Source organism: Emiliania huxleyi (genome assembly GCF_000372725.1).
Source record: "Emiliania huxleyi CCMP1516 unplaced genomic scaffold EMIHUscaffold_408, whole genome shotgun sequence".
In the NCBI taxonomy this organism is placed as follows: domain Eukaryota; phylum Haptophyta; order Isochrysidales; family Noelaerhabdaceae; genus Emiliania; species Emiliania huxleyi.
The window spans coordinates 1,157-19,810 of NW_005198914.1; the positions used below are offsets into that span (position 1 = coordinate 1,157).

At 64.2% G+C, this 18,654-nt stretch overlaps 5 protein-coding genes across 5 annotated transcripts in view; all 5 read right to left on the reverse strand.

Annotated features, from left to right (window-relative positions):
- Positions 1-901: 901 nt before the first annotated feature.
- EMIHUDRAFT_445211 (hypothetical protein) lies at positions 902-1,509 on the reverse strand (the record flags this gene model as incomplete). The annotated part of the gene is made up of 1 exon (XM_005769884.1): positions 902-1,509. A coding segment is annotated over one exon (351 nt), but the record flags the coding sequence as incomplete, so codon positions are not given.
- Positions 1,510-1,589: 80 nt separating this feature from the next.
- Positions 1,590-3,812, reverse strand: EMIHUDRAFT_244057 (hypothetical protein; the record flags this gene model as incomplete). The annotated part of the gene is made up of 1 exon (XM_005769885.1): positions 1,590-3,812. One exon carries the CDS (start codon positions 3,810-3,812, stop codon positions 1,590-1,592), a length of 2,223 nt encoding a protein of 740 aa, XP_005769942.1.
- A 3,712-nt stretch (positions 3,813-7,524) lies between these two features.
- EMIHUDRAFT_118556 (hypothetical protein) lies at positions 7,525-11,268 on the reverse strand (the record flags this gene model as incomplete). Its single annotated transcript, XM_005769886.1, has 9 exons — positions 7,525-7,638; positions 7,711-7,771; positions 7,854-7,916; positions 7,992-8,054; positions 8,464-8,516; positions 8,592-8,642; positions 8,963-9,026; positions 9,657-9,732; positions 11,043-11,268. 9 exons carry the CDS (start codon positions 11,266-11,268, stop codon positions 7,525-7,527), a joined length of 771 nt encoding a protein of 256 aa, XP_005769943.1.
- A 159-nt stretch (positions 11,269-11,427) lies between these two features.
- Positions 11,428-14,294, reverse strand: EMIHUDRAFT_445212 (hypothetical protein). Its single transcript, XM_005769887.1, has 7 exons — positions 14,110-14,294; positions 13,669-13,887; positions 13,443-13,595; positions 13,293-13,373; positions 12,446-13,132; positions 11,902-12,090; positions 11,428-11,874 (listed from the first exon to the last, which is right to left on the reverse strand). Exons 1-7 carry the CDS (start codon positions 14,236-14,238, stop codon positions 11,830-11,832), a joined length of 1,503 nt encoding a protein of 500 aa, XP_005769944.1. The 5' UTR covers positions 14,239-14,294; the 3' UTR covers positions 11,428-11,829.
- A 3,322-nt stretch (positions 14,295-17,616) lies between these two features.
- Positions 17,617-18,654, reverse strand: part of EMIHUDRAFT_458976 (hypothetical protein) — a 3,139-nt gene continuing 2,101 nt past the window's right edge. The window contains exons 2-4 of the mRNA XM_005769888.1: positions 18,496-18,599; positions 17,853-18,401; positions 17,617-17,640 (exon numbers count right to left, since the gene is read on the reverse strand). Coding sequence (XP_005769945.1) covers positions 18,135-18,401; positions 18,496-18,599 — 371 coding nt within the window. The 3' untranslated portion in view covers positions 17,617-17,640; positions 17,853-18,134. The remainder of the gene's footprint in view (positions 17,641-17,852; positions 18,402-18,495; positions 18,600-18,654) is intronic.

An 18,654-nucleotide genomic window follows, 5' to 3' on the forward strand; every position in this document is an offset into this window, starting at 1 on the left:
TACGAAACCACGACGACACACACCAGTCGACTCGCATCGGTTGCCTCCATGAACGGCGGAGCTATTCTCGCGCCCACACCACACCTGGCTCCAAACGTGGACACGCCCGTAGCTGGGGACACTACTAGGTCACGCATGGCATCACAGAAGTTTTGTCTCTGGGCCCCGAAAGGCATCTCTAGCAGCGTCGTTACGCATGCGCCCTCCCCTCCTGGGCGCATGCGCCTCACGTCTCGCCAGAGCATAAGCCCTTGGCGTGTGGCGAGACGAGTTTTTCGCCATGCAGCGAGCAGCAAGCCGCCCGCCGCAAACAGCCGGAGGCATCGCCACGGCACTGGCTGCGCCGCGCTCCCGCACCCGTCGACGAAGCTCCCCCCGCGGAAGACCGCGCGTAGCGACGCCTTGTCGATCGAGATGGGCGCGCCTGAAGCTCGCCCACCTACTGCCCCTGAGAGTTGGTTACGAGTGGGATCAGCTCCCCCCCTTGGGATCGAAGCCGCCACAACCTCACACCCAACACCACAGGCGGGATCAGAAGGGGACTCCACACCGGACACCGCCCGGGCACAGCCCCCCTACCCGTCGGATCGCACAGGGCCCCCTAGGAGCAGCCCACACACAATCTCGCATCGGCAGATTGCGCCTGAGTCAGGCAGACAGCAGACAAGGAGAGGAGAGGAGAGAGAGAGAGAGAGGAGAGAGGAGAGGGTGAGGGAGTGTGCACACGTGTGGAGAGGGAGGGTGTCTGTGGTGGGCTATAGTCTTACTACGTGGTGAGAACCACGCGCCCCTCAGGAGCTTAACCCCTAAACGGCTAGCTAAAAACGGGGTCCGAGGGGTCGATTTTTGAGAGGGCTTCTCGCGCGTCTATTCGCCCGCCCAGCACCCCAGCATGCGTAGGGAGGGTGTTGCACATTACTTAGTGACACTTGGAGGCTAGGGACGGCAAAGACGTCACCTCGAAATCTCCCTCAAACACGTCCGTCGCCGCCAGGACAGGCCAGACGGGGGCAGCGATCGCCGATTCTGCACGCACACTGGCACTCAACCGGTGACATCACGCCCGCCGCTCACTCCACCGGTCACTACTAGACAGGTACACACGTACCGCAGCGTCGCAGAGTGCAGCAAAGCCGGTTCAAGCGTCGGCGAGAGGTCTCACCGCGCGCCCTGGCGCTGCTGCTGCGCGCGGGTGCTGCGGCGCTTGGCGGGCGGAGCCGGAGCGTCATCGTCGCCATCACCGTCGTCGTCCTCCTCCTCGGCGTCGGCGTCGGCCCCGGCGCCGCCCTCCTCCTCGTTGTAGCGCAACTTCCGCTTGGGCTTGCGCGTCCGCTTCACCTTGCGGATGCACACCTGAGGGCCCCCCAAGCGCACGGCGCGATCAGGATGGGTGTGTGTGTGTGTGGTGTGCGCGCGCGGCGTGTGTGTGCGTGTGACCGTGACGGCGGTGCACCATCGACCACGCCAAACGCTCTCACCCCCCGTGCTGCCGAAAGACAACTCTCTGCCGGATTGCACGGCGTATCGTCTCCCCATTCCCTTGCCACCGCCTGCCACCGAAGGCGCAGAGCGGGATTGTGACGGTCTCTCTATCGCGGGGCGCGTCGCGCCTGTGTGCCATCGGCGATCTCTGGCTGGAAGGACAGCGCCTTCAGCTTCGCACGGATCTTTGGGTCGTTCGAGTGGGCCTTCATCCAGCACGTGCCTTCGTGCATGTGGCCGCAGCCAGGGTGGCCGCACCCGGAGTAGATCAGCTTGCGGCACCACCTGCACCTGCCCTTCTCAGTGAACGTGACGGGCACGTGGCGGGTCGGTGAACCCAAGCGGCTGACGACCGGATCACGCCGTGGCGACTTGCGCACCGGCGCCTGCGGGTCGGGCCTGCTCTTCCGCTTCTTTGAGCGAGCGGCCCCCTCCCGCTCTAGCCGGTCCGCCATCTGAAGCAGCTCCTCCATCGTCTGCAACGTGTCTTCGATGAGCGTCGTCTTTTTCGCACCTGCGAGCCTACGGACGCCCTCATCGATGAACCTGTTTCGCCAGCAATGCACGTTGACAAAACATCCGAACCACAGCCAAAGGTGGTGGACCATCCACGGGTGAAAAGACTTGAACGTAGTGTCCAGCAGCTCCATGTACTGGCCGAACAGGTCGGTGCCCACCTTGCCCGCATCGTAGTTGGACTTGACAGGCGGCATGTAAACCTCCTCGTACTTGCGTTCGGACTTATTCCAGCGCGGTTTCTTGCTGCCGTTGACCGCGGTGGGCACGCCGTGCGCCGACGACAAGAACCGGACGATCTTGTTGTCGCGCATGTACGTCGCCGTGAGCGGGACGCCGTCAACCGTCGCGTAGTAGGAGACGCACGACCCGCGCGTGTCCGCCGGCTCGTCGGCGTCCTCGACCATGCCGCGGCGGTTCCACCCGGCGGTGCCGAAGAAGTTGAATTTGAACTTCTTCGCCCCGTCGACGACCACCACCGGCGAGTTGTACAGCGAGTCCTGGCCAATCACGAAGCCCTCGCCGTACTTTGCGTGCAGCTTCGCGGCGAGGCCAAGCGTCGACTTATACGTCTCGCCGTGCTCCGCCGCCACACGCCGAGGGCAGTTGAGGACGTGCCACACCACACGCGAGCCGTCGAGGCCGTTGAAGCACTGGTTGCGCTGCGCCCACTTGGCTGGCTTGTCCTTGTTGAAGGAGACCACGACGCCCTCGCCGTTCTTGCCCCGCCACTCGGCCGACGCCTCATCGTCCGACAGCGTCTTCTTCGGGCACACCGCGTTGAGCGTGTTCTCCATCACGAGCTCGTTCAGCTCGGACGTCTTCGCCATCTTGTCGTAGCCCACAGGCGGCGGCTGCGTCATGTCGCCACGGGGAACCAGCTTCGATGGATCGCAGTCGTAGAGGCAGCGGATGCCCTGCGCAAAGTCGTTCTCCGACATGATGACAGAGATGCCGGGGCAGCCGACGAACTTGCCCTTGCGCCAGTAGTACTTGCGGGCGGGCAGGCGGCAAATGGACATCGCCGTGATGATGACGTGCAGTCGGATCAGGAAGGGCACCGACATAGAAGGTGCCTTGCGCTGCTTCCCCTTGCTGCCGTCGGCGCGATTCTTCATCTTCGGCTTGCGCGAGACGGCGTCCACGGTTCCAATCTTCAGGTCGCGGACGCGCTGTTTGCTGTATTTCGAGACGAGCTCCCAGCATCGAATGTCCCACTGCCGGTTGAACAGCTCGACATTGATCGGTCCGTGGTTAGGCAGCGGCTGCTGCAGCCCCTCCGACACACCGGGTGGCAGCTTCCGCGCGAAGACCTTTGGCTTGTGGCTTGGGACGGCGCCGGTGGCCTTTCTCCAGACGATGTTGTCGACGGCGTGGGGCGTTTTCCGCGCCTCCGCCGGCTGCCATCGGCTGCCTTTGACCGAGCCGCGAGGCTCATCGACACGCCGGCGTGCGGCTGGCGCTCGCCTCGCGTTTGCACCACCCTCCGCCTCGTCCCCATCCTCCACGTCCGAGTCGTCGTCGCTCTCGTCTGGGTCCTCGTACCAGTCTGACTTGGGATCGAGCGCCTCGTCGTCGGATATGAGCCACTGCTTCACCACTGCCAGAGGCGCGAAGGCGTCCTCGCCGTAGCCGCCCTGGTTGAACTTGATCCAGAGCATGGACTTTTGAGACTTGTGCAAGCTCTTGACTCGCGCCAAGTAGCGAGCACCCTCGACGTTTACGTTGAAGAAGCTGCACGGCACGCCAAGGTACCTCCCAACAAGCCCAGAGCGAGGATCGGGCGCAGGTCGTTGTTTTGCCTTGCGCTTCATTCTCTACCGAAGGGTGCTGCGGGAATCTAGGGAATCTGAAGGAATCTTAGATTCTCTCTCCGAGATGCGACTCCGGAGTCAAGCGGCTGGTGGTAGGCGGCACAGCACCCGGGCCGTCAAAGCGGGTCGCCGGATCGGCCGACTTCGCTCCTTAGCCGACCGGTTTTCTCTTTCACACAACACTGGGCACGGGACTGGCATCTCTTTCACAGAATTGGGCGAAGTTCCCATATGGGAACCACAGCCGTTTAGGGGTTAAGGTAGAGCTGAGCGTCCAAGACGCCTCGGTGCCTCCCACCGGCGTGAAGACCATCCGGATCTATCGAGCTCGCCTCCGGCGGGCCGTCCCCGCGATGGCCCACGGTCCTCCGTCGCCTGGTTGACCCCCTGCCTCCCGGTTGACCCCCGGTCCTCGTAGTCCATCATGAAATAAACTCAAAGTCCACCACAGCCTCCAGCCTCCACCTCCACCCGCGAGCCGCCACCGCTGCCGCCCGCGACGCCGCCCGCCGCGTCAGACTGCCGCGACGCGCGCCTCGAGTCGAGTCGGAGAGCCGCGCCGCACCAGCAGGAGCATCTGCACCACCAGCAGCAGCAGCACCACCACCACCACCACCCGAGAGAGAAGCGCACCTGCCCGACGCCGCCCGCCGTGCCAGATGCTCGCGACGCGCTTGTCGAGCCGAGTCGCAGAGCCGCGCCGCGCCAGCAGCAGCATCTGCACCAGCAGCACCATCACCACCAGAAGCAGCACCAGAGAGAGGCACTGCATGGTGACAGCAGCGCAGAAGCGCTCGCAGAGCGGCGCGCAGCGCCGCGCACGCCACGCCGCGGGCGGTCTGACGAGCGCAGCGTACGTCGGCCGCGAGCCGCGTCGCCAGCCGTCTCGCGAGAGAGCGGCGCCGCCGCGAGCGCGCAGCAGCCGCCACGGCAGAGGCGAGCCGCGGCGACGTCCGCTAACGGATAACTGCCATTGGCGGTTTCACACACACACACACACACACACGGTGAGTCTTGTCCAGGTCTTGTCACGATCAAGTCCGCCATTTACGCTTTACCTTTGACGTCACCATCTTGCACAGCTTGCTCCCTCGTTTGTCTGATCCCGAGGCACGAGGGTCGTCGCTCGTCGTCGGTTGAAAAAAACTGTTCCTGTTACGAAAAAGGGAGCTACTGCTCCGGCGACACTAGGGACTCGGGCCTGTGGCCGAGATTGGCCGAGATTTGCCGAGATTGGCCGAGATTGGCCGAGGTGTGCCAAGATCGGCCGAGGCTGGCCAGAGATCCGCCGAGAGCGTCCCTCACTCGCCTCTTTCTGTGTAGGGTCTTTGAGTAGATGCTTGACTAGTCTCACGCTCGATTCAGATTCAGAGAGATCCACTGGCTGCTACCAGGACCAGCTCTGGGCGCACGCCAGATGGGCAGGTTGATCGATCCACTCGTGGTCAATCTTTCAGTTGCCTCGCGCGACGCATGATGATTTCGGCCGATGTCGTCGATGGGGCAACAGTGGTCGATTGACGACGGTTGGAGAGTGCTCTTCGACGTCGAAGCAGCAGTCCGTATGGGCAGGATCTTCAACTCGTTCAGTTAAAATTTTGGTCACGACGAAGCAGCAATCAGGTCGGCAGCTGCTATCGTTTCGTCGACAGTGGCAACGGTGTTTGACACTGTTGATGAGTGCAACTGTGGCGTGCTTGCCACCCAAGCGAGTGTAGGCCCGACTCGCGTCGGGTGCTATTTCCTCATCGTCATCGCTACGGCGGGGGCGGGGGGGTTTTACCGGAGCACCGGACTACTCGCTGGGACAGTTGCGAGATCGGTCAATAATCACGATCGGTCGCTCGGGCGCATGGTCGTGCGACGTCAGCGACCCAACCGCCAGTTGCCCTTATCTTTGACTGTGATTCAAGGAGGTCTATGCGTGGGGTTCAGCTGAGCTTAGGCCGTTCCGGGCGTCGACCTTCCAACATACCACATCAAAGGCCGAGCGTGGGGGAGGCTCAGCAGCCCACCACCAGGGAGGTTTCGTCAGTCTCGGCGTCGCATCTGCCGCGCCGAGATTCGACGGACCGAAGGGGTAGAGGCTAGCGCTCTCTGTCGAGAGACGCGCATTACTCAAGACAATAATTACTACATCATGCACGACCTCGAGCGTGCAACGCCGCACAGTGCTCAGGGTTCGAGCAGGTGCAGGCGAGTGGAGGGGCCCCTGGCAGAGGAGGCGTGAATCCTTTAGGATTCTCGCCCGCTCTGCTGAGGGGAGGGGACGGTCGACTGGGCCGGTCGCTCGACCCGATTCTACTCTACTCTCAGTCTTACCATTCATGGACAATAGTGTCTGTGACGGCGGTCACATTCACAGCGAGGTCAGTTCACAGCCGAGCCAACGATCCTGACACGCTCCACTTTCACGGCCCCGCCGCGGCTCGAGCAAGGTCTATGGCGATCGACATCTTGCCAGCTGTGGCTTGCCCGTCTACCGCTACCGCGCCTTCAGATACAGTCGCCCCTCCCGCCCACGCCGGCGACTGTCTGAGGTGCAGTTGACATCTGGATGACTGCGCATAATGGGGTTGACCCGCCGCGCAGCAACCCGATGTTCACGATTTAGGTTTCCGTCGAGTGACGAGTCTCGTCCGAGACGTCTAGTCTCATCCCGCCTCGTGGCATACCTGTTCTAGTGTGTCATGGGTGTCCCAGTGGTGTTCTCGTGTGTGGGGGAGGCTCAGCAGCCCACCACCAGGGAGGTTTCGTCAGTCTCGGCGTCGCATCTGCCGCGCCGAGATTCGACGGACCGAAGGGGTAGAGGCTAGCGCTCTCTGTCGAGAGACGCGCATTACTCAAGACAATAATTACTACATCATGCACGACCTCGAGCGTGCAACGCCGCACAGTGCTCAGGGTTCGAGCAGGTGCAGGCGAGTGGAGGGGCCCCTGGCAGAGAGATGCTACACACCTCAAATTTCTCTAGCCTCCTCGTCGCCAGTAGGCCGAGTTCCCCTTCCGCTATGCTAGAGGGGCCTACCTTCGCCCCTTCCACCGTGCCGCCCGTCGTTAGCATGGCCGTCGTTACTTTCGCCGCCGCCTCTGCTGCTTGTCGGCGGAGCGCCTCGCGCCTTCCCTCGTCTCCATGCTCCTGGTCTTGTTCTTTTTGTTTTCCTGCGCTTCCTGTCGCTGGTCCGGCGACGTATCTTGCCGTCTGCCTTCGCTTCCTGGCGGGCCGCGTTTCCTTCCCCTCGTCCCGTCTGTTTTCTCCTGCGTGGTCGCCCTCGCGTGCGCCGCTCGCCGTCTGTTCTCCTCTCTGCTCGCCGTCCTCGTCCCCTCGCTGTCGTCGCTTCCCTCCGGCGCTCGCCGCATCGTCGTTCCTATCACCGCGTTTCCTGCGCTGGCCTTCGCCTTCGAGCTCGCAGTGGGTCGTTTTGAGTGTCATCCCCATCGCTCTCGTCGTTCTGCCTCTCCCCGCTTCGAGGCGTCTCTCTGCCTCTTCCCTTTCCTTCTCCTCGGCATCACGTTGTGGGGAGCCTGGAGTGAGTGTTCGCGACCAGAACTCTCCCTCGGGGTGGTCGACAATGTATCTTGACGCCAGCCTCGGGATCAATCGCTAGGAAAGCAAACTCCGAATAAGTAATAGAACCACACCATCAATCCTCACTGCGCCGCTTACACCGTCATACCGCTGCTGGAGGCGCCGACTGGGCCCGCGAGGCTCTCACGCCCACCCCACGGAGATCGGGACCTCCTTCGCAAAGAAGGTCATCCCGCCCTTCCGCACGGGCAGCGCGTACAGCTTGCCGATGGCAGCCCACGTCTCGTCGTCCGCGACCTGTTCACAGACGCGGCTGTGTGAAGAGGCGCTGTTTGCAGCGGTCGGCGCCTCCTGCACGCTGCCGGCCACCTCAGCCCAGACAGTGTGGTCGTGCGACCAGTGCGTCGCCACGCACCCACCGACGGCGCACCTCGGGGGGTAATAATTAGCCGTGACTAGCCCGGCATTCGCCGAGATTGACCGAGATTTTCCGAGCTCAGCCGCCGGCGCACCTTGCGGGGTCCATGTGGGCGCTGTACACAAAAAAGTCCGGCCCCGCGCTGCCGCCCGCCCACCTGAGTCAACCAATACGCCACGCATGAATGGCATTGCTCCTAAGACGTCGCCGCCCGCCGCCGCCCGCCGCCCACCCCACCATCCCCTTGCCCATCAGAGGGCCGTGGCAGCCGCACTTCGGGTCGTGCGAAGGGCACCTGTTCACAGCCAGAGCCGTGAAGGGGCGCCGTTCACAGCGCACAGCCGCTCCCCGCCAATCCTCATTTGCGTTCGGCCGGGTGGTGTGTTCACAGCTGCGGTGAACTGCGAGCTCGCGTGAGATCTAGGGCTGCGAATGCCGGCAGCGTGTCGGTTCACGACTCGTGCACTCCGCATTCACCACCAGACCTGCCTCCTTCCGAGAGCTAACGGAAGAGCGAGGCATCTTCCTTCCGAGAGCTAGCCGGAAGAGCGAGGCATCTTCCTTCCGAGAGCTAGCCGGAAGAGCGAGGCATCTTCCTTCCGAGAGCTAGCCGGAAGAGCGAGGCATCTTCCTTCCGAGAGCTAGCCGGAAGCGCGAGGCGTCCTTCCGAGAGCTAGCCGGAAGAGCAAGGCATCTAGGCGAACCGCTTTCGGTCGGTGGGCGGAGGCACGCCGTCGGGACAGCCTCCCTTCTCCACCTGTTCACAGCACGCAGCCGTGAAGAGACGCCGGTCCACAGCGCGCGAGCGGGAGACAGCCTCCCTTCACTCCACCTTTGGCGCTGGAGGCTTGCCCGGCGTGCCCCCGCCGCAGTCGATCCGACCCTGCAAGGAAGGGAAGGTACACTTCTCCACACACACGAGGTGGCGGTGGGGACAGGGCCAGCCTAGCCCTCGCGACTCCACGTCTGAAAGACAGGAGCCCCACACGGCATTCCCCACGGCATTGGAAGTGCAACGCCCGGTGCGCGTGGACGAGCAGACCTGCACCAGGAAGGTAAGACAAAGTGAGGTAGGGTCAGGTAAACTTCTCCACGCACGCTGGGGCAAGGGGGGGCAGCCCTCGCACATCTCCACGCCCAGACACAAGCAAGAGCTGGCATGGCATTCAACGTGCAAGGCCCGGTGCGCGTGGGCAAGCAGACCTGCACCAGAAAGTCCTTCTCCGACCGGTACAGGTTGCCCGTGCAGCCGTGCTCCGCCGCGTGCCTGTTCACAGCCAAGCTGTGAAGAGGCGCTGTTCACACACACACACCGGTGCTGCCTTGCTCCGCCGCGTGCCGCACAAACGCGACGCTGCTCGCCGAGTGCTCGGGCAACAGCCTATCAGGGCGGGAAGAGCCACTTCGGGGCGGGAGGACGGTGCTGTGCAGTGTATTCAGAGCAGCTCGTGAACCCACAGAGCCTACCTTAAGGTACGTGCTGATCACACCAGCCTCGGGGCGGGAGGACGGTCTTGTGCAGTGCTTTCAGAGCACCGTGTGAACCCACGGGGCTCCGAATGCAGTGAGTGCAGCCGAGTACGGCCGAACACAGCGGAGTCCGTGTCTCCTGGCTGGAATAAAAGACGGCGTGTTCCGCTTCTAGGGGCAGCAGCCTCAGCCGCAGCTCAACCGGCGCCGACGCATCGCCGCCAGGGACCTGTTCACAGCGCAGAGACGCCGTTCACAGCCGCACCGAGGCATCGCCGCCCGGGAGACGCGTGGCCACAACCTCGCGAGTCGGCTGCATCTCGGCTACATCTCGGCTGCATCTCGGCTGTATCTCGGCTGTATCTCGGCTGTATCTCGGACCGCGAGACGAATGGCCACGACTTCGCGCGTCGGCGGCGGCGGCGACAGTGCGACCGGCTGCGGCGGCGGCGGGTAGAGCACGTCTGGCTCCTGCCAGAAGAAGTAGTTTTTGCCCGGAGCGCCTGCTGGAAGATTCGAGAAGGGTGGAGACAGTTCGTGGCAGGTTCCGGGGCGGTTCTGAGAAGGCTCCGGGAATGCGAGTACGCGGTGCTCTGCAGGGTTTCAGCTGCAGTGTGTTCAGAGCTCGCTTGAGCTCTAGGGCTACGAATGCTGGCCGCGTGTCCTCTCGAGAGCCAGTCGGAAAACCTGCATTCCGAATTCACCCCACCAGACATGTCCTTCCGAGAGCTAGTCGGAAGACGACATGACTTGTCTCCGCATCTATCTAAGACGGAGTGCCGATGTGGAAGAGGTCGGCGCGGCCGGGCGAGGAGGGCGGTCGAGGGAGGCCGCTGGCCAGTCTTGCCTCGTGCTTGATGTGGTGCACGCCTGCGGTGCGGTCATTCGGGGAGAGGCGGTTGCCAGACGAGGCGCAGACTGGTGCCGAGGCGATTGCGTGGTCTGAGCTGCAGCGCCGCACTGCGAGCTTGGTGGGCCCGTATACGTCACGCGGTCTCCGGAAGATGCGATGTGCAAAGGCACGCGCGGTGGTGGGCGACAGGGAGAGAGGGTGAGGCTCGCCCACAATCACGATGAGGCAGCAGATAGCGGCGACGTTGGCCGCGAAGCGAGGGATAGAGCGGCGGCCGCCGAGGCAGCGCAGGAGGGAGTGGCCTTTGTGCGCCGCCTTGAAGGGTGGCAGCTCCTCGCCGCCCATGGAGGTACCGGCACCGGTGGGAGTAGGCGTGTATGCCGCGAATACCGGCCAAACTAGTGAATGAAGAAAAACGTCCCAACGCGAACTCCGAGACCACTACAAGACCACGCACGCATCATCCCGCGGCCTGGCGGTCGGCGGGATTGCAACCAGTCTTCGCGTGCCGCCTGTCGTTCGCTCGGGCGCCTTCGGCGTCGGGGTGGCGAGCAGGGGACGCAGCTCTGAGCGCCCAGCGACGCGTGCCGGATGGAGTCCGGCCGCGGGTGACTAGGGAAGTTCGCTCAGGATGTGTGGCAGTCAGTTCGGCTGAGTGTCTTGTCTTGTGGTTCTGTGTGTCGCTCCTGTGTGACCGTCATCGCCCGTCTAGCGTCCACCCATACCGCGTTGGTGTCCCAGTCGTTGGTCGGACTGTGTTTCGCCTTCCCATCAATCAATCGCGAACTGCACTCCAAGTTCTCAGTCTAAATGTCGACACCAGCCCTTCCCCCGACCGCGTGCTCCCCGTTGCTGCTGGGGGCACCCATCTTGACATCTCCGCAATAGTGCCTGCCGCCCCTGCCAATGTTGTCCGCATATCCTGATATCCACGTCGGGTTGGGTTGTTGTAACTCTGACCGAGGTGGTTTGGCGGCTCGATTCGCACAGCGGTGCCCCACGCGGCGCGTAGGGCGAGGATGAGGCGTCGAAGCGTGTACTTGTGTCTGATGCTGCGGAACATTGACAGCAGCATCGCCGAGACTCGTCTTGGGTCTTCTTGTTTCGAGTCTTTCTTGCCCGCCGCCGCAGCCTGGCAGGCCATGTCGAGGGGGAGACCCAGGCGGCGCTGCACCGAGATACGCATCGCCCCAAAGTCTCCATATTCGCATGTCGTTGTTGTCTCTCCGCTCTCCCTTCTCGACTGTCTGTCGTGCGGCTTGTGGAGTTTTTGTGCGTCCTGGGTCCGGGGGGTTGCGACTTGTGAGTTGTGTGTATTTGTTAATAACAATTTGTTTATTTTTGTTTTTGTTTTGTGTAAGGAATAAAAAGGGGTGGACGCGAAGAGTCCCGTCTCACACTAGCGTTTTGATTCACATGAACACATTGGTCGAGACGTGAAGCGCAACGGCCAACGCGAGAATGTGCATGACAGACTCGAGATGGCATACACCGCCCCCCCCATGGTCCGACCTACAACTTGACAGCTCCACTCCCCCCGCCGTCGATGCGACACATGCACGCATGCGAGCAATCCGCAATGAACACATTCGCCGCCGCTCACCATCCGCTGGGCGCGACATGCCGTCTCCCGCGCACCTAGCTCTACGTTGTGCACGCGGCGATGCGGCGGGCTTCGCTCACGGTGTCCGACCCGACCTACCGGCGTAGACCCCGGTCTCCCTGCTCCTCGCCCGCACCTCGCGCCTCACGCGCAGGGCTGGGCGAGCGCATGCGCCGCCATACGGCAGGGCTGCTGCTGCTGCTGCTGCTGCTGCTGCTGCTGCTGCTGCTGCTGCTGCTGCTGCTGCTGCTGCTGCTCCCCGCCCCTCCGCGCGGCAGCGTCCCCGGCCGGCTCCGCCCCCGGCTCCTCCTCCTCCTCCGGGCTCGGTCTCCGGCGGGTCGGCATCAGGTACTGCGTGAGCGACGCCCTCCCGCGGTTCGAAGACCGGCCTCGCTTCGGCCGCGCCTGAGGGAGGGGGGTGGGGGGTAGGTAAGGATGGGTAGGCACACTCACGAGGTGGCGGGGCGAGGGCCAGGGCAGCCCTCGCGACTCCACGTCAGGAGCCCCACGGCATTAAAAGTGCAAGGCCCGGTGCGCGTGGGTGAGCGGTGTGAGTGAGTGAGTGTGTGTGTGCACTGTCCCTCTCTGTGTGTGTGTGTGTGTGTGTGTGTGTGTGTGTGTGTGTGTGTGTGTGTGTGTGTGTGTGTGTGTGTGTGTGTGTGTGTGTGTGTGTGTGTGTGTGCGTGCGTGCGTGTGTGTGTGTGTGTGTGTGTGTGTGTGTGTGTGAGTGCGTGACTTTAGCATCTCCGCGGGCCCGAGCCTTCAGAGGGGCGCTCGAGCGCGCAGCAGCGACGCGCTCGTCGAGAGTGAGCGCCTCGTCCGCCACGCCGCCGCCACCGGCGCGGCGGCGGCGAGGCTGGTCGTGCGGCTGCGGCGGCGGCTTTTGGACGGGCGCGGCGGGCGGCGCCTTGACGCTCCGCCGCCCGCAGCGGGGCGAGGGCGTGTCTAGCAGCTTTCCGTTGGCGAGGATGAAGGTGGTGGAGTGAAGCTTCGAGGCGGAGGCGATCCGGAGCTGCTCGAAGGCCATGATGCCGGGGTCCGCTGTGGAGGGCAGCACCGCGCGCCGCGCCGCGAAGCCGGTGAACGCGAACGTGACCATGGCAGCCTTGCGCAGCAGCTTCTTCAGCTGCAGGGGAGGCAAGCGCACCCACTCCATCTGCCGCGCGGCGGCGGCAGTGCAGCGCTCTGGCGGCGACGGGCGCAGCAGCGCGTCGATCAGCGCGACCGCCTGGCCCGAGAAGGGGCATGGGCGCTCGAAGCAGCCGAAGACGGTATGCACGACCGAGGTGGAGGGGTCGGCGGTGCACGCGTCGAGGACACGTTTGTACCGCCAGTCGGACACGGCGGCGGCGTCGAAGGGGAAGGAGCCCGAAAGCATCCCGAAGAGGACGACGCCGCTCGACCAGACGTCGGCGGCGAGGCCGTCGTAGCCGCGGCGGAGTGGGACCTGCGGTAGGCACGGCCCTGCTGCTCGGCAAAGATTCGCCGAGATCCGCCGAGATCGGGAGCAGGGAAATGCCGCAGCGCGGGCGCCATGTACGACTTGGAGATATGGGGAGATAGGGGGAGATATGGGAGTATGTGGAGAGATATGGGGGAGATCGCACCTCGGGCGCCATGTACGACTCGGAGCCGCAGACGCGCGTCAAGGGCGCGCGGATGTACGGGATGGCGCTGCCCTCGGCTGCCTATGGGGAGATATGGAGAGATATGGGGAGATATGGGGAGATGTGGGACGGCGCTGCCCTCGGCTCTGCCTTCTCGTAGGCGTGCGCGAGGCCAAAGTCGCACAGCTTAGCGTCGCCATCGGCGGTGAGGACGATATTCTCGAGCTTGATGTCGCGATGCACCACGCCCCGCTCGTGCAGATGCGCCACCGCGGCCATCGTCTGCGCGAAGATCGGCTTGGCCTGCGGGGAAGGTTCCGGGACAGTTCCGAGAAGGCTCTTTGCCGACTCTGCCGCCGCGGGCGCAGGAGCTCGCCTCGCACTCTGTGAGGGCGCCTCGCGCGAGCACAACCTCGAAGAGGTCGCCCTTGGAGGCCAGCTCCATGAATATGTAGCACGTGGTGCCAACCTCCTCGTACCCGCGCAGCCCGATCACGTTGCCGTGGTTGAGGCGGCGCAACATCCGGATCTCGTGCGCGATCGCGCGCTTGCGGTCCATTGAGCCCTGCGTGTCGATCGCCTTGGCGGCGACCACCTGGGGAGCGGGAGGGGGTCGTTGAGAGGTGATCTTTTGATATGTGCTTCGATAGACCTTCGCTCAAGGTCTCGAAGGTAAGCCTGCCGATCTCCGTGTCTACTCGCTGCTCGCATAGCGGAATGGCGGCGGGAGGTGTGACGCACGGCTGCGCAGGAGCAATCGCTTGGCTGGGCGGCGCGGCAGCTGGTGGTGGTGGGAGGCGGTGCCGGGCGGGCTCACCTCTCCAACCTTTGGGTCGATGGCGGCGAGGACTCGGCCGTAGCCGCCGGTGCCGAGCTCGCGTCCGAGCTCGAAGCGGCCGACGCGAGGGCCGGCGTAGGCGCTTTTGCGACCCAGCATGTTCATCATCCTCCTGGGAATCTCACCGAGGCGATCGCGGACCTGTTGTGGCTCGCCAAGGTGGTATTATCCACCGCGATTATCAGCAGGGACTTGCAGGACCTCCTAAAAATCTCGAGGTCTCGAGGTGTTCTCGAGGTTCTCGAGGTGGATATCCTTTGGCCGCGTTGGGTAGCGAGGATTGGTGTAACCCGAGCCACGGAGGCGTGTTTTCTGACGGCCGACCGTCAGTGCACGGAGTTGCCCCTTCTCCGACTGCCCCGGCTAGTTCCCGAGGTCGTCGGGTGTGACCCCTTCGTCCCCCGAGACCTAGCGCGGGTGGGTTGGAGGGGCGTCGGAAAGGCGCGCAAGCACGCCCTACGTCTTCCCCTCCTCCCCATCGGGCCGCATGAGCGGCCACGCCTCGCAGATTCGTTTCCGCGCCTGGGTCAGGCGCGCGGGGCATCCCCCGGGTCGCGGTGTTGTATGCGTCGTTGTGATCTGTGATCTGTGAGGGTCCGCCCGCAGGCGCATTTTGTATACCGAGGCGGTGCCCGGTGCCGAACCTGTCGGACCTTAAGACAGCGTTGTAGATCCCTGGGCGAGGGTGATGGCGTCCCCGTCGGGAGGGGCTGTCTGGCGGAGGAGAGCAACCAGGTGACAACCAGGTGCCCGACGGCGTCCCGCCACATCCGGATGACCTCTCCTCGTTGTGCCAGTCGGCCCCGTTGGGGGTAGACCGCTCGTCTAGCCAATCAGCCTTAAGCGAGCGGCCTGGCCGTTAGAATGGCCGGGTGGAGAGAGGGGCGGAGTCGGCTCGGAAGCGCGACTGCAGCCACGGGGACTGCCCGCCCACTCTCGTCGGGTTGAGGGGAGGACGACTGTCTCCGCAGGACCTCAGTTACGAGCCGTCCTCCCCTCGAGACGCGAGGCCAGTGCACTTGGGGCCGAGCCCCAGAGCGTACACCGTCCCACGCGCCTCTCGCGGCCTCTGGCTGGAGCGGGATCGCAAGCGAGTCCCCCAGGCCGGCGCGCGTCTTCCGAGAGAGGAGCAGGAGCGAGGGACATTCTTAGTAAGCCGGCATGCAGATGCATGCACGGCCGTTCAGAAACTCTCCAGCCGTTGGAATGGCTGCGCTCCCGCCCCTCACGCCGGGTGGACAAGCGGGGGGAGGTCAATGACCTACCTAGTTAGCCGACATGCCAGGCATGTGCGGCCGTTCGGAGTCCTCCCTCGTAGACGTGTGCCGCTGGGATCATTCCAGTACGCCCGAGGGCGACGGTCCCCCGGTAGTAGACGTTGGCGCCGAAGAGGGAGGAGTCGGCCGAAGGACGGGTAGTCGTCGGTCATGCGGGGGGAGGAGGAGTCGGCGAGCAGCAGGGAGGAGAAATGCCTGAGAGGGTGGGGAGGGAGGCGTGAGGCGCGAGGTGAGGGGGCGCGGGGCGCGGGGCGTGCGTGGGACGCGCGGCGTGAGGCGCAGGGCGTGAGGCGGGAGGCGCGGGGCGCTCGAGGTTGGGGCAGGGTGTGTTGTGTGTGTGTGTATGTGTGTGTGTATGTGTGTGTGTGTGTGTGTTGGTTTGTTTGTGCGAGGGCTGGGCTGGGCAGGGCAGGGCGGCGGCGAGCGGCGAGCGGCGTCGGCGAGATCGGCGACGAAGAGAGGCGATGGTGACGTACACGGCGGGAGTGTTCACGGCAGCAGCGCCGGCCCCGCGCAGCGGCGGCGGCGCCCTGAGTGAGGCAGACTGCCCTGCACAGCCTGCTGGGAACGCTCCCGACGAGCGGCGAGCCATGCGGGCCCGCCGCGGCGCGACGCGGGCGGCGAGCCGACACGCGTGTCACAGGCGTAGACAGCACTGGCGAAGCGAGGCGGCCGGCGCCGGCCCCGGAGGCGGCTGCAGTAAGAGCAGCGAGGCAGAAGTCACTGTCCAAGGCGTACTGAGCAGGCTGCCATCGAGCAGCGCGCCATGCGGGCCTGCCGCCGGCGACGAGGTTGGAGAGCCGACAGGCATCGAAGAGGTAGGTACTGAGGAGGGCCATCGCGCCCGAGGCGGTCCGCGCCGGCCCTGCAGGCCGTCTCAGAGAGCCTGGCGAGGCTGTACAGAATGCCAAGAGCATACTGAGCAGGCTGCCGTCGAGCGACGAGCCATGCTGGCTCGTCGGAGGCGATGAGGTCGAGGAGCCGATCGGAGCGTCGCAGAGGCTGCTGACCACTGCCGTTCGCCCTCGGGCCCAGGGGTGGAAGGCAAGCTTCCTGGCGTTTCTGGCGAGCGTCCAGACGTCGCAGAGCATCCGGCAGGCGCGCAGCGACCCAAATTTTTGCTCACCGCACGGCCGTGCGAGCCGTCGGTCGGTGGTGATGGTCGGCGTCGGCGCGCGCCGACCGACGCGGCGGCGGTGGGCGTCATGTGGCGGGCGTGGGAAAGAGCATTGTCCGAATTGCGGCGGACGTCCCTTCGCTCGTTGTTAATAATACAAACCGATGGTCCCTTGTCACAGTCACACACACACACACACACACACACACACACACACACACACACACACACACACACACACACACACACACACACACACACTCACACACACACACACACACACACACACACACACACACACACACACACACACACACACACACACACACACACACACACACACACACACACGCCCCGCTACACTCCCCAGCAGCCTTTCGAGTTCGAACTCTCTGGCGAACTGGTTCGTGAACTGGTTCGGAGAACTCGCGGTTCGTTCGGTTTCGGAGTGGACTGCATCCCCTTGGTTCGCTGCATCGGTTCGATCGTTCGCCCTTTGGGTGCCCGAACCCTCAAACTAGTTCGTGAACTCGAGCCTGCCCTCTTTTCTTTTCTCCTCCCCCCCCCGACTCGTTTCACACCCGCAGGCCGAGGAATCCCAGGGAAGTTCGTCTGAACTGCGAACGAACCGCGAACGAACCGCAATATTTATTTTTTGGCTCTGCAGGCCTGTACGAAGTCCCTGGTTGCCTACTAGAGGCCTAGTACGCCTGGACGCCTCGGGGAGCCCCCGTCTCCCCCATTCTACTCGCCAGTCAGCACGCACGGCGCCCAGGCACCACAGGGCGGCCCTGCTCACAGCGCCTTCATAAGTACATGCGCAAAAACCACGCCAAGTACGCGAAGGCGTGAGCGCAAGGAGGCGTCGAGGCTGAGCGCCCCCCCCCCCCCTCCCCCTTTTCAATGGTCCGCGGCGGGCGGCGGCGCACGCACCGGGGTAGTCGCGCCCGCAGTCCGCTAGATTGCAGACTGTCGCGGACCGACAGAACTGTGCTAGTGCCGCCTGTGTATATGGGCACCCTGAGATTGAGGGCCAGACCGCGTCTCCGCAGCGCGGCTCGTGCGTCGTGGCTGAACTGCACGCCGAACGAACGAAGTTCGATGATTTTCTTTTTCCTAAGTCCCCCGCTATGTGTCGCCGTTTGTCGGGGCACGCTATCCTGTGTAGTCAGGGCAAGTGGGGGCGGGGTGGAGTGCCCAGCGTCTTTACCCTGGGATCTCTCTGCCCAGTCCGGGGGTGCGTCGAACCTTCCATCACCCTGTCGGAAGCGGCGTGCCGGTGGAGGCACGTCCGGGTTTTGGAAGTAAAGATATATTACTTTTTTCCCCTAAGTTCGAGGGGAGTTCACTAACGTTCGTCCGTTTTCGCAGTTCGCGCCTTCCACAGCCGTGGCGGTCCGTTCACTTTCGAGGTTCGGGCTGGGCCCCGCCGGCTGCGTTCGTTCGAGTTCGGAGTTCACGAAATCCGCGCGAACTCGAAAGGCTGCTCCCCAGGCGACCTCGCGCGACGACGCGCTGCCGTAAGTGAAGCTGTCGAGCCCTGCGATGCGCGAGCTGCGCTGCTCAAGAGTGGACCCCTGAGCTACCGCGGACTCGGCAGCGGCCATGTCTCACGCGAGCTGCGTTCCAGCCTTGCTGCCGTCGCGCCCGCCCGCTAGCGGGCCCGAGGCAAGGAGCAGCACGAGGGCGGCGAGGATGTAGATGTAGGGCGGCGACATGAGCAGGTCGAGCAGCTCCTCCGGCGAGAGCGTCGTCTCCTCGCCGTAGTAGCCCGAGGCGGGGATCATCAAGTGCGCGAAGTCTGTGCCCGGAAACATGGTGTAGGGCTCGCCGAGCGAGAAGTCGGAGGTGAAGGCGTCGCTCAAGGCCGCTGGGTCCTGAGGGCGCGCAGGGAAAGGCTCGGGCCCCGCGGGAGGGGGGAGAGGCGGGGGAGGGGGAGGGGGAGGGGGGGAGGGGGGTTGGCGGGCGTGCCTTTGGGAACATCATCAGGTGCGGCCCCGACTCGATCCACTGATCCGGGCCCGCCTCCTCCTTTGAGGTGACAAACGGGTCCGTGTTGTCGAAGCCCAAGTCGCCTGTCGCGGCAAAAGGAAGGGAACCAATAGGCGAGGAGGTCCGGAGGCGCGGGTC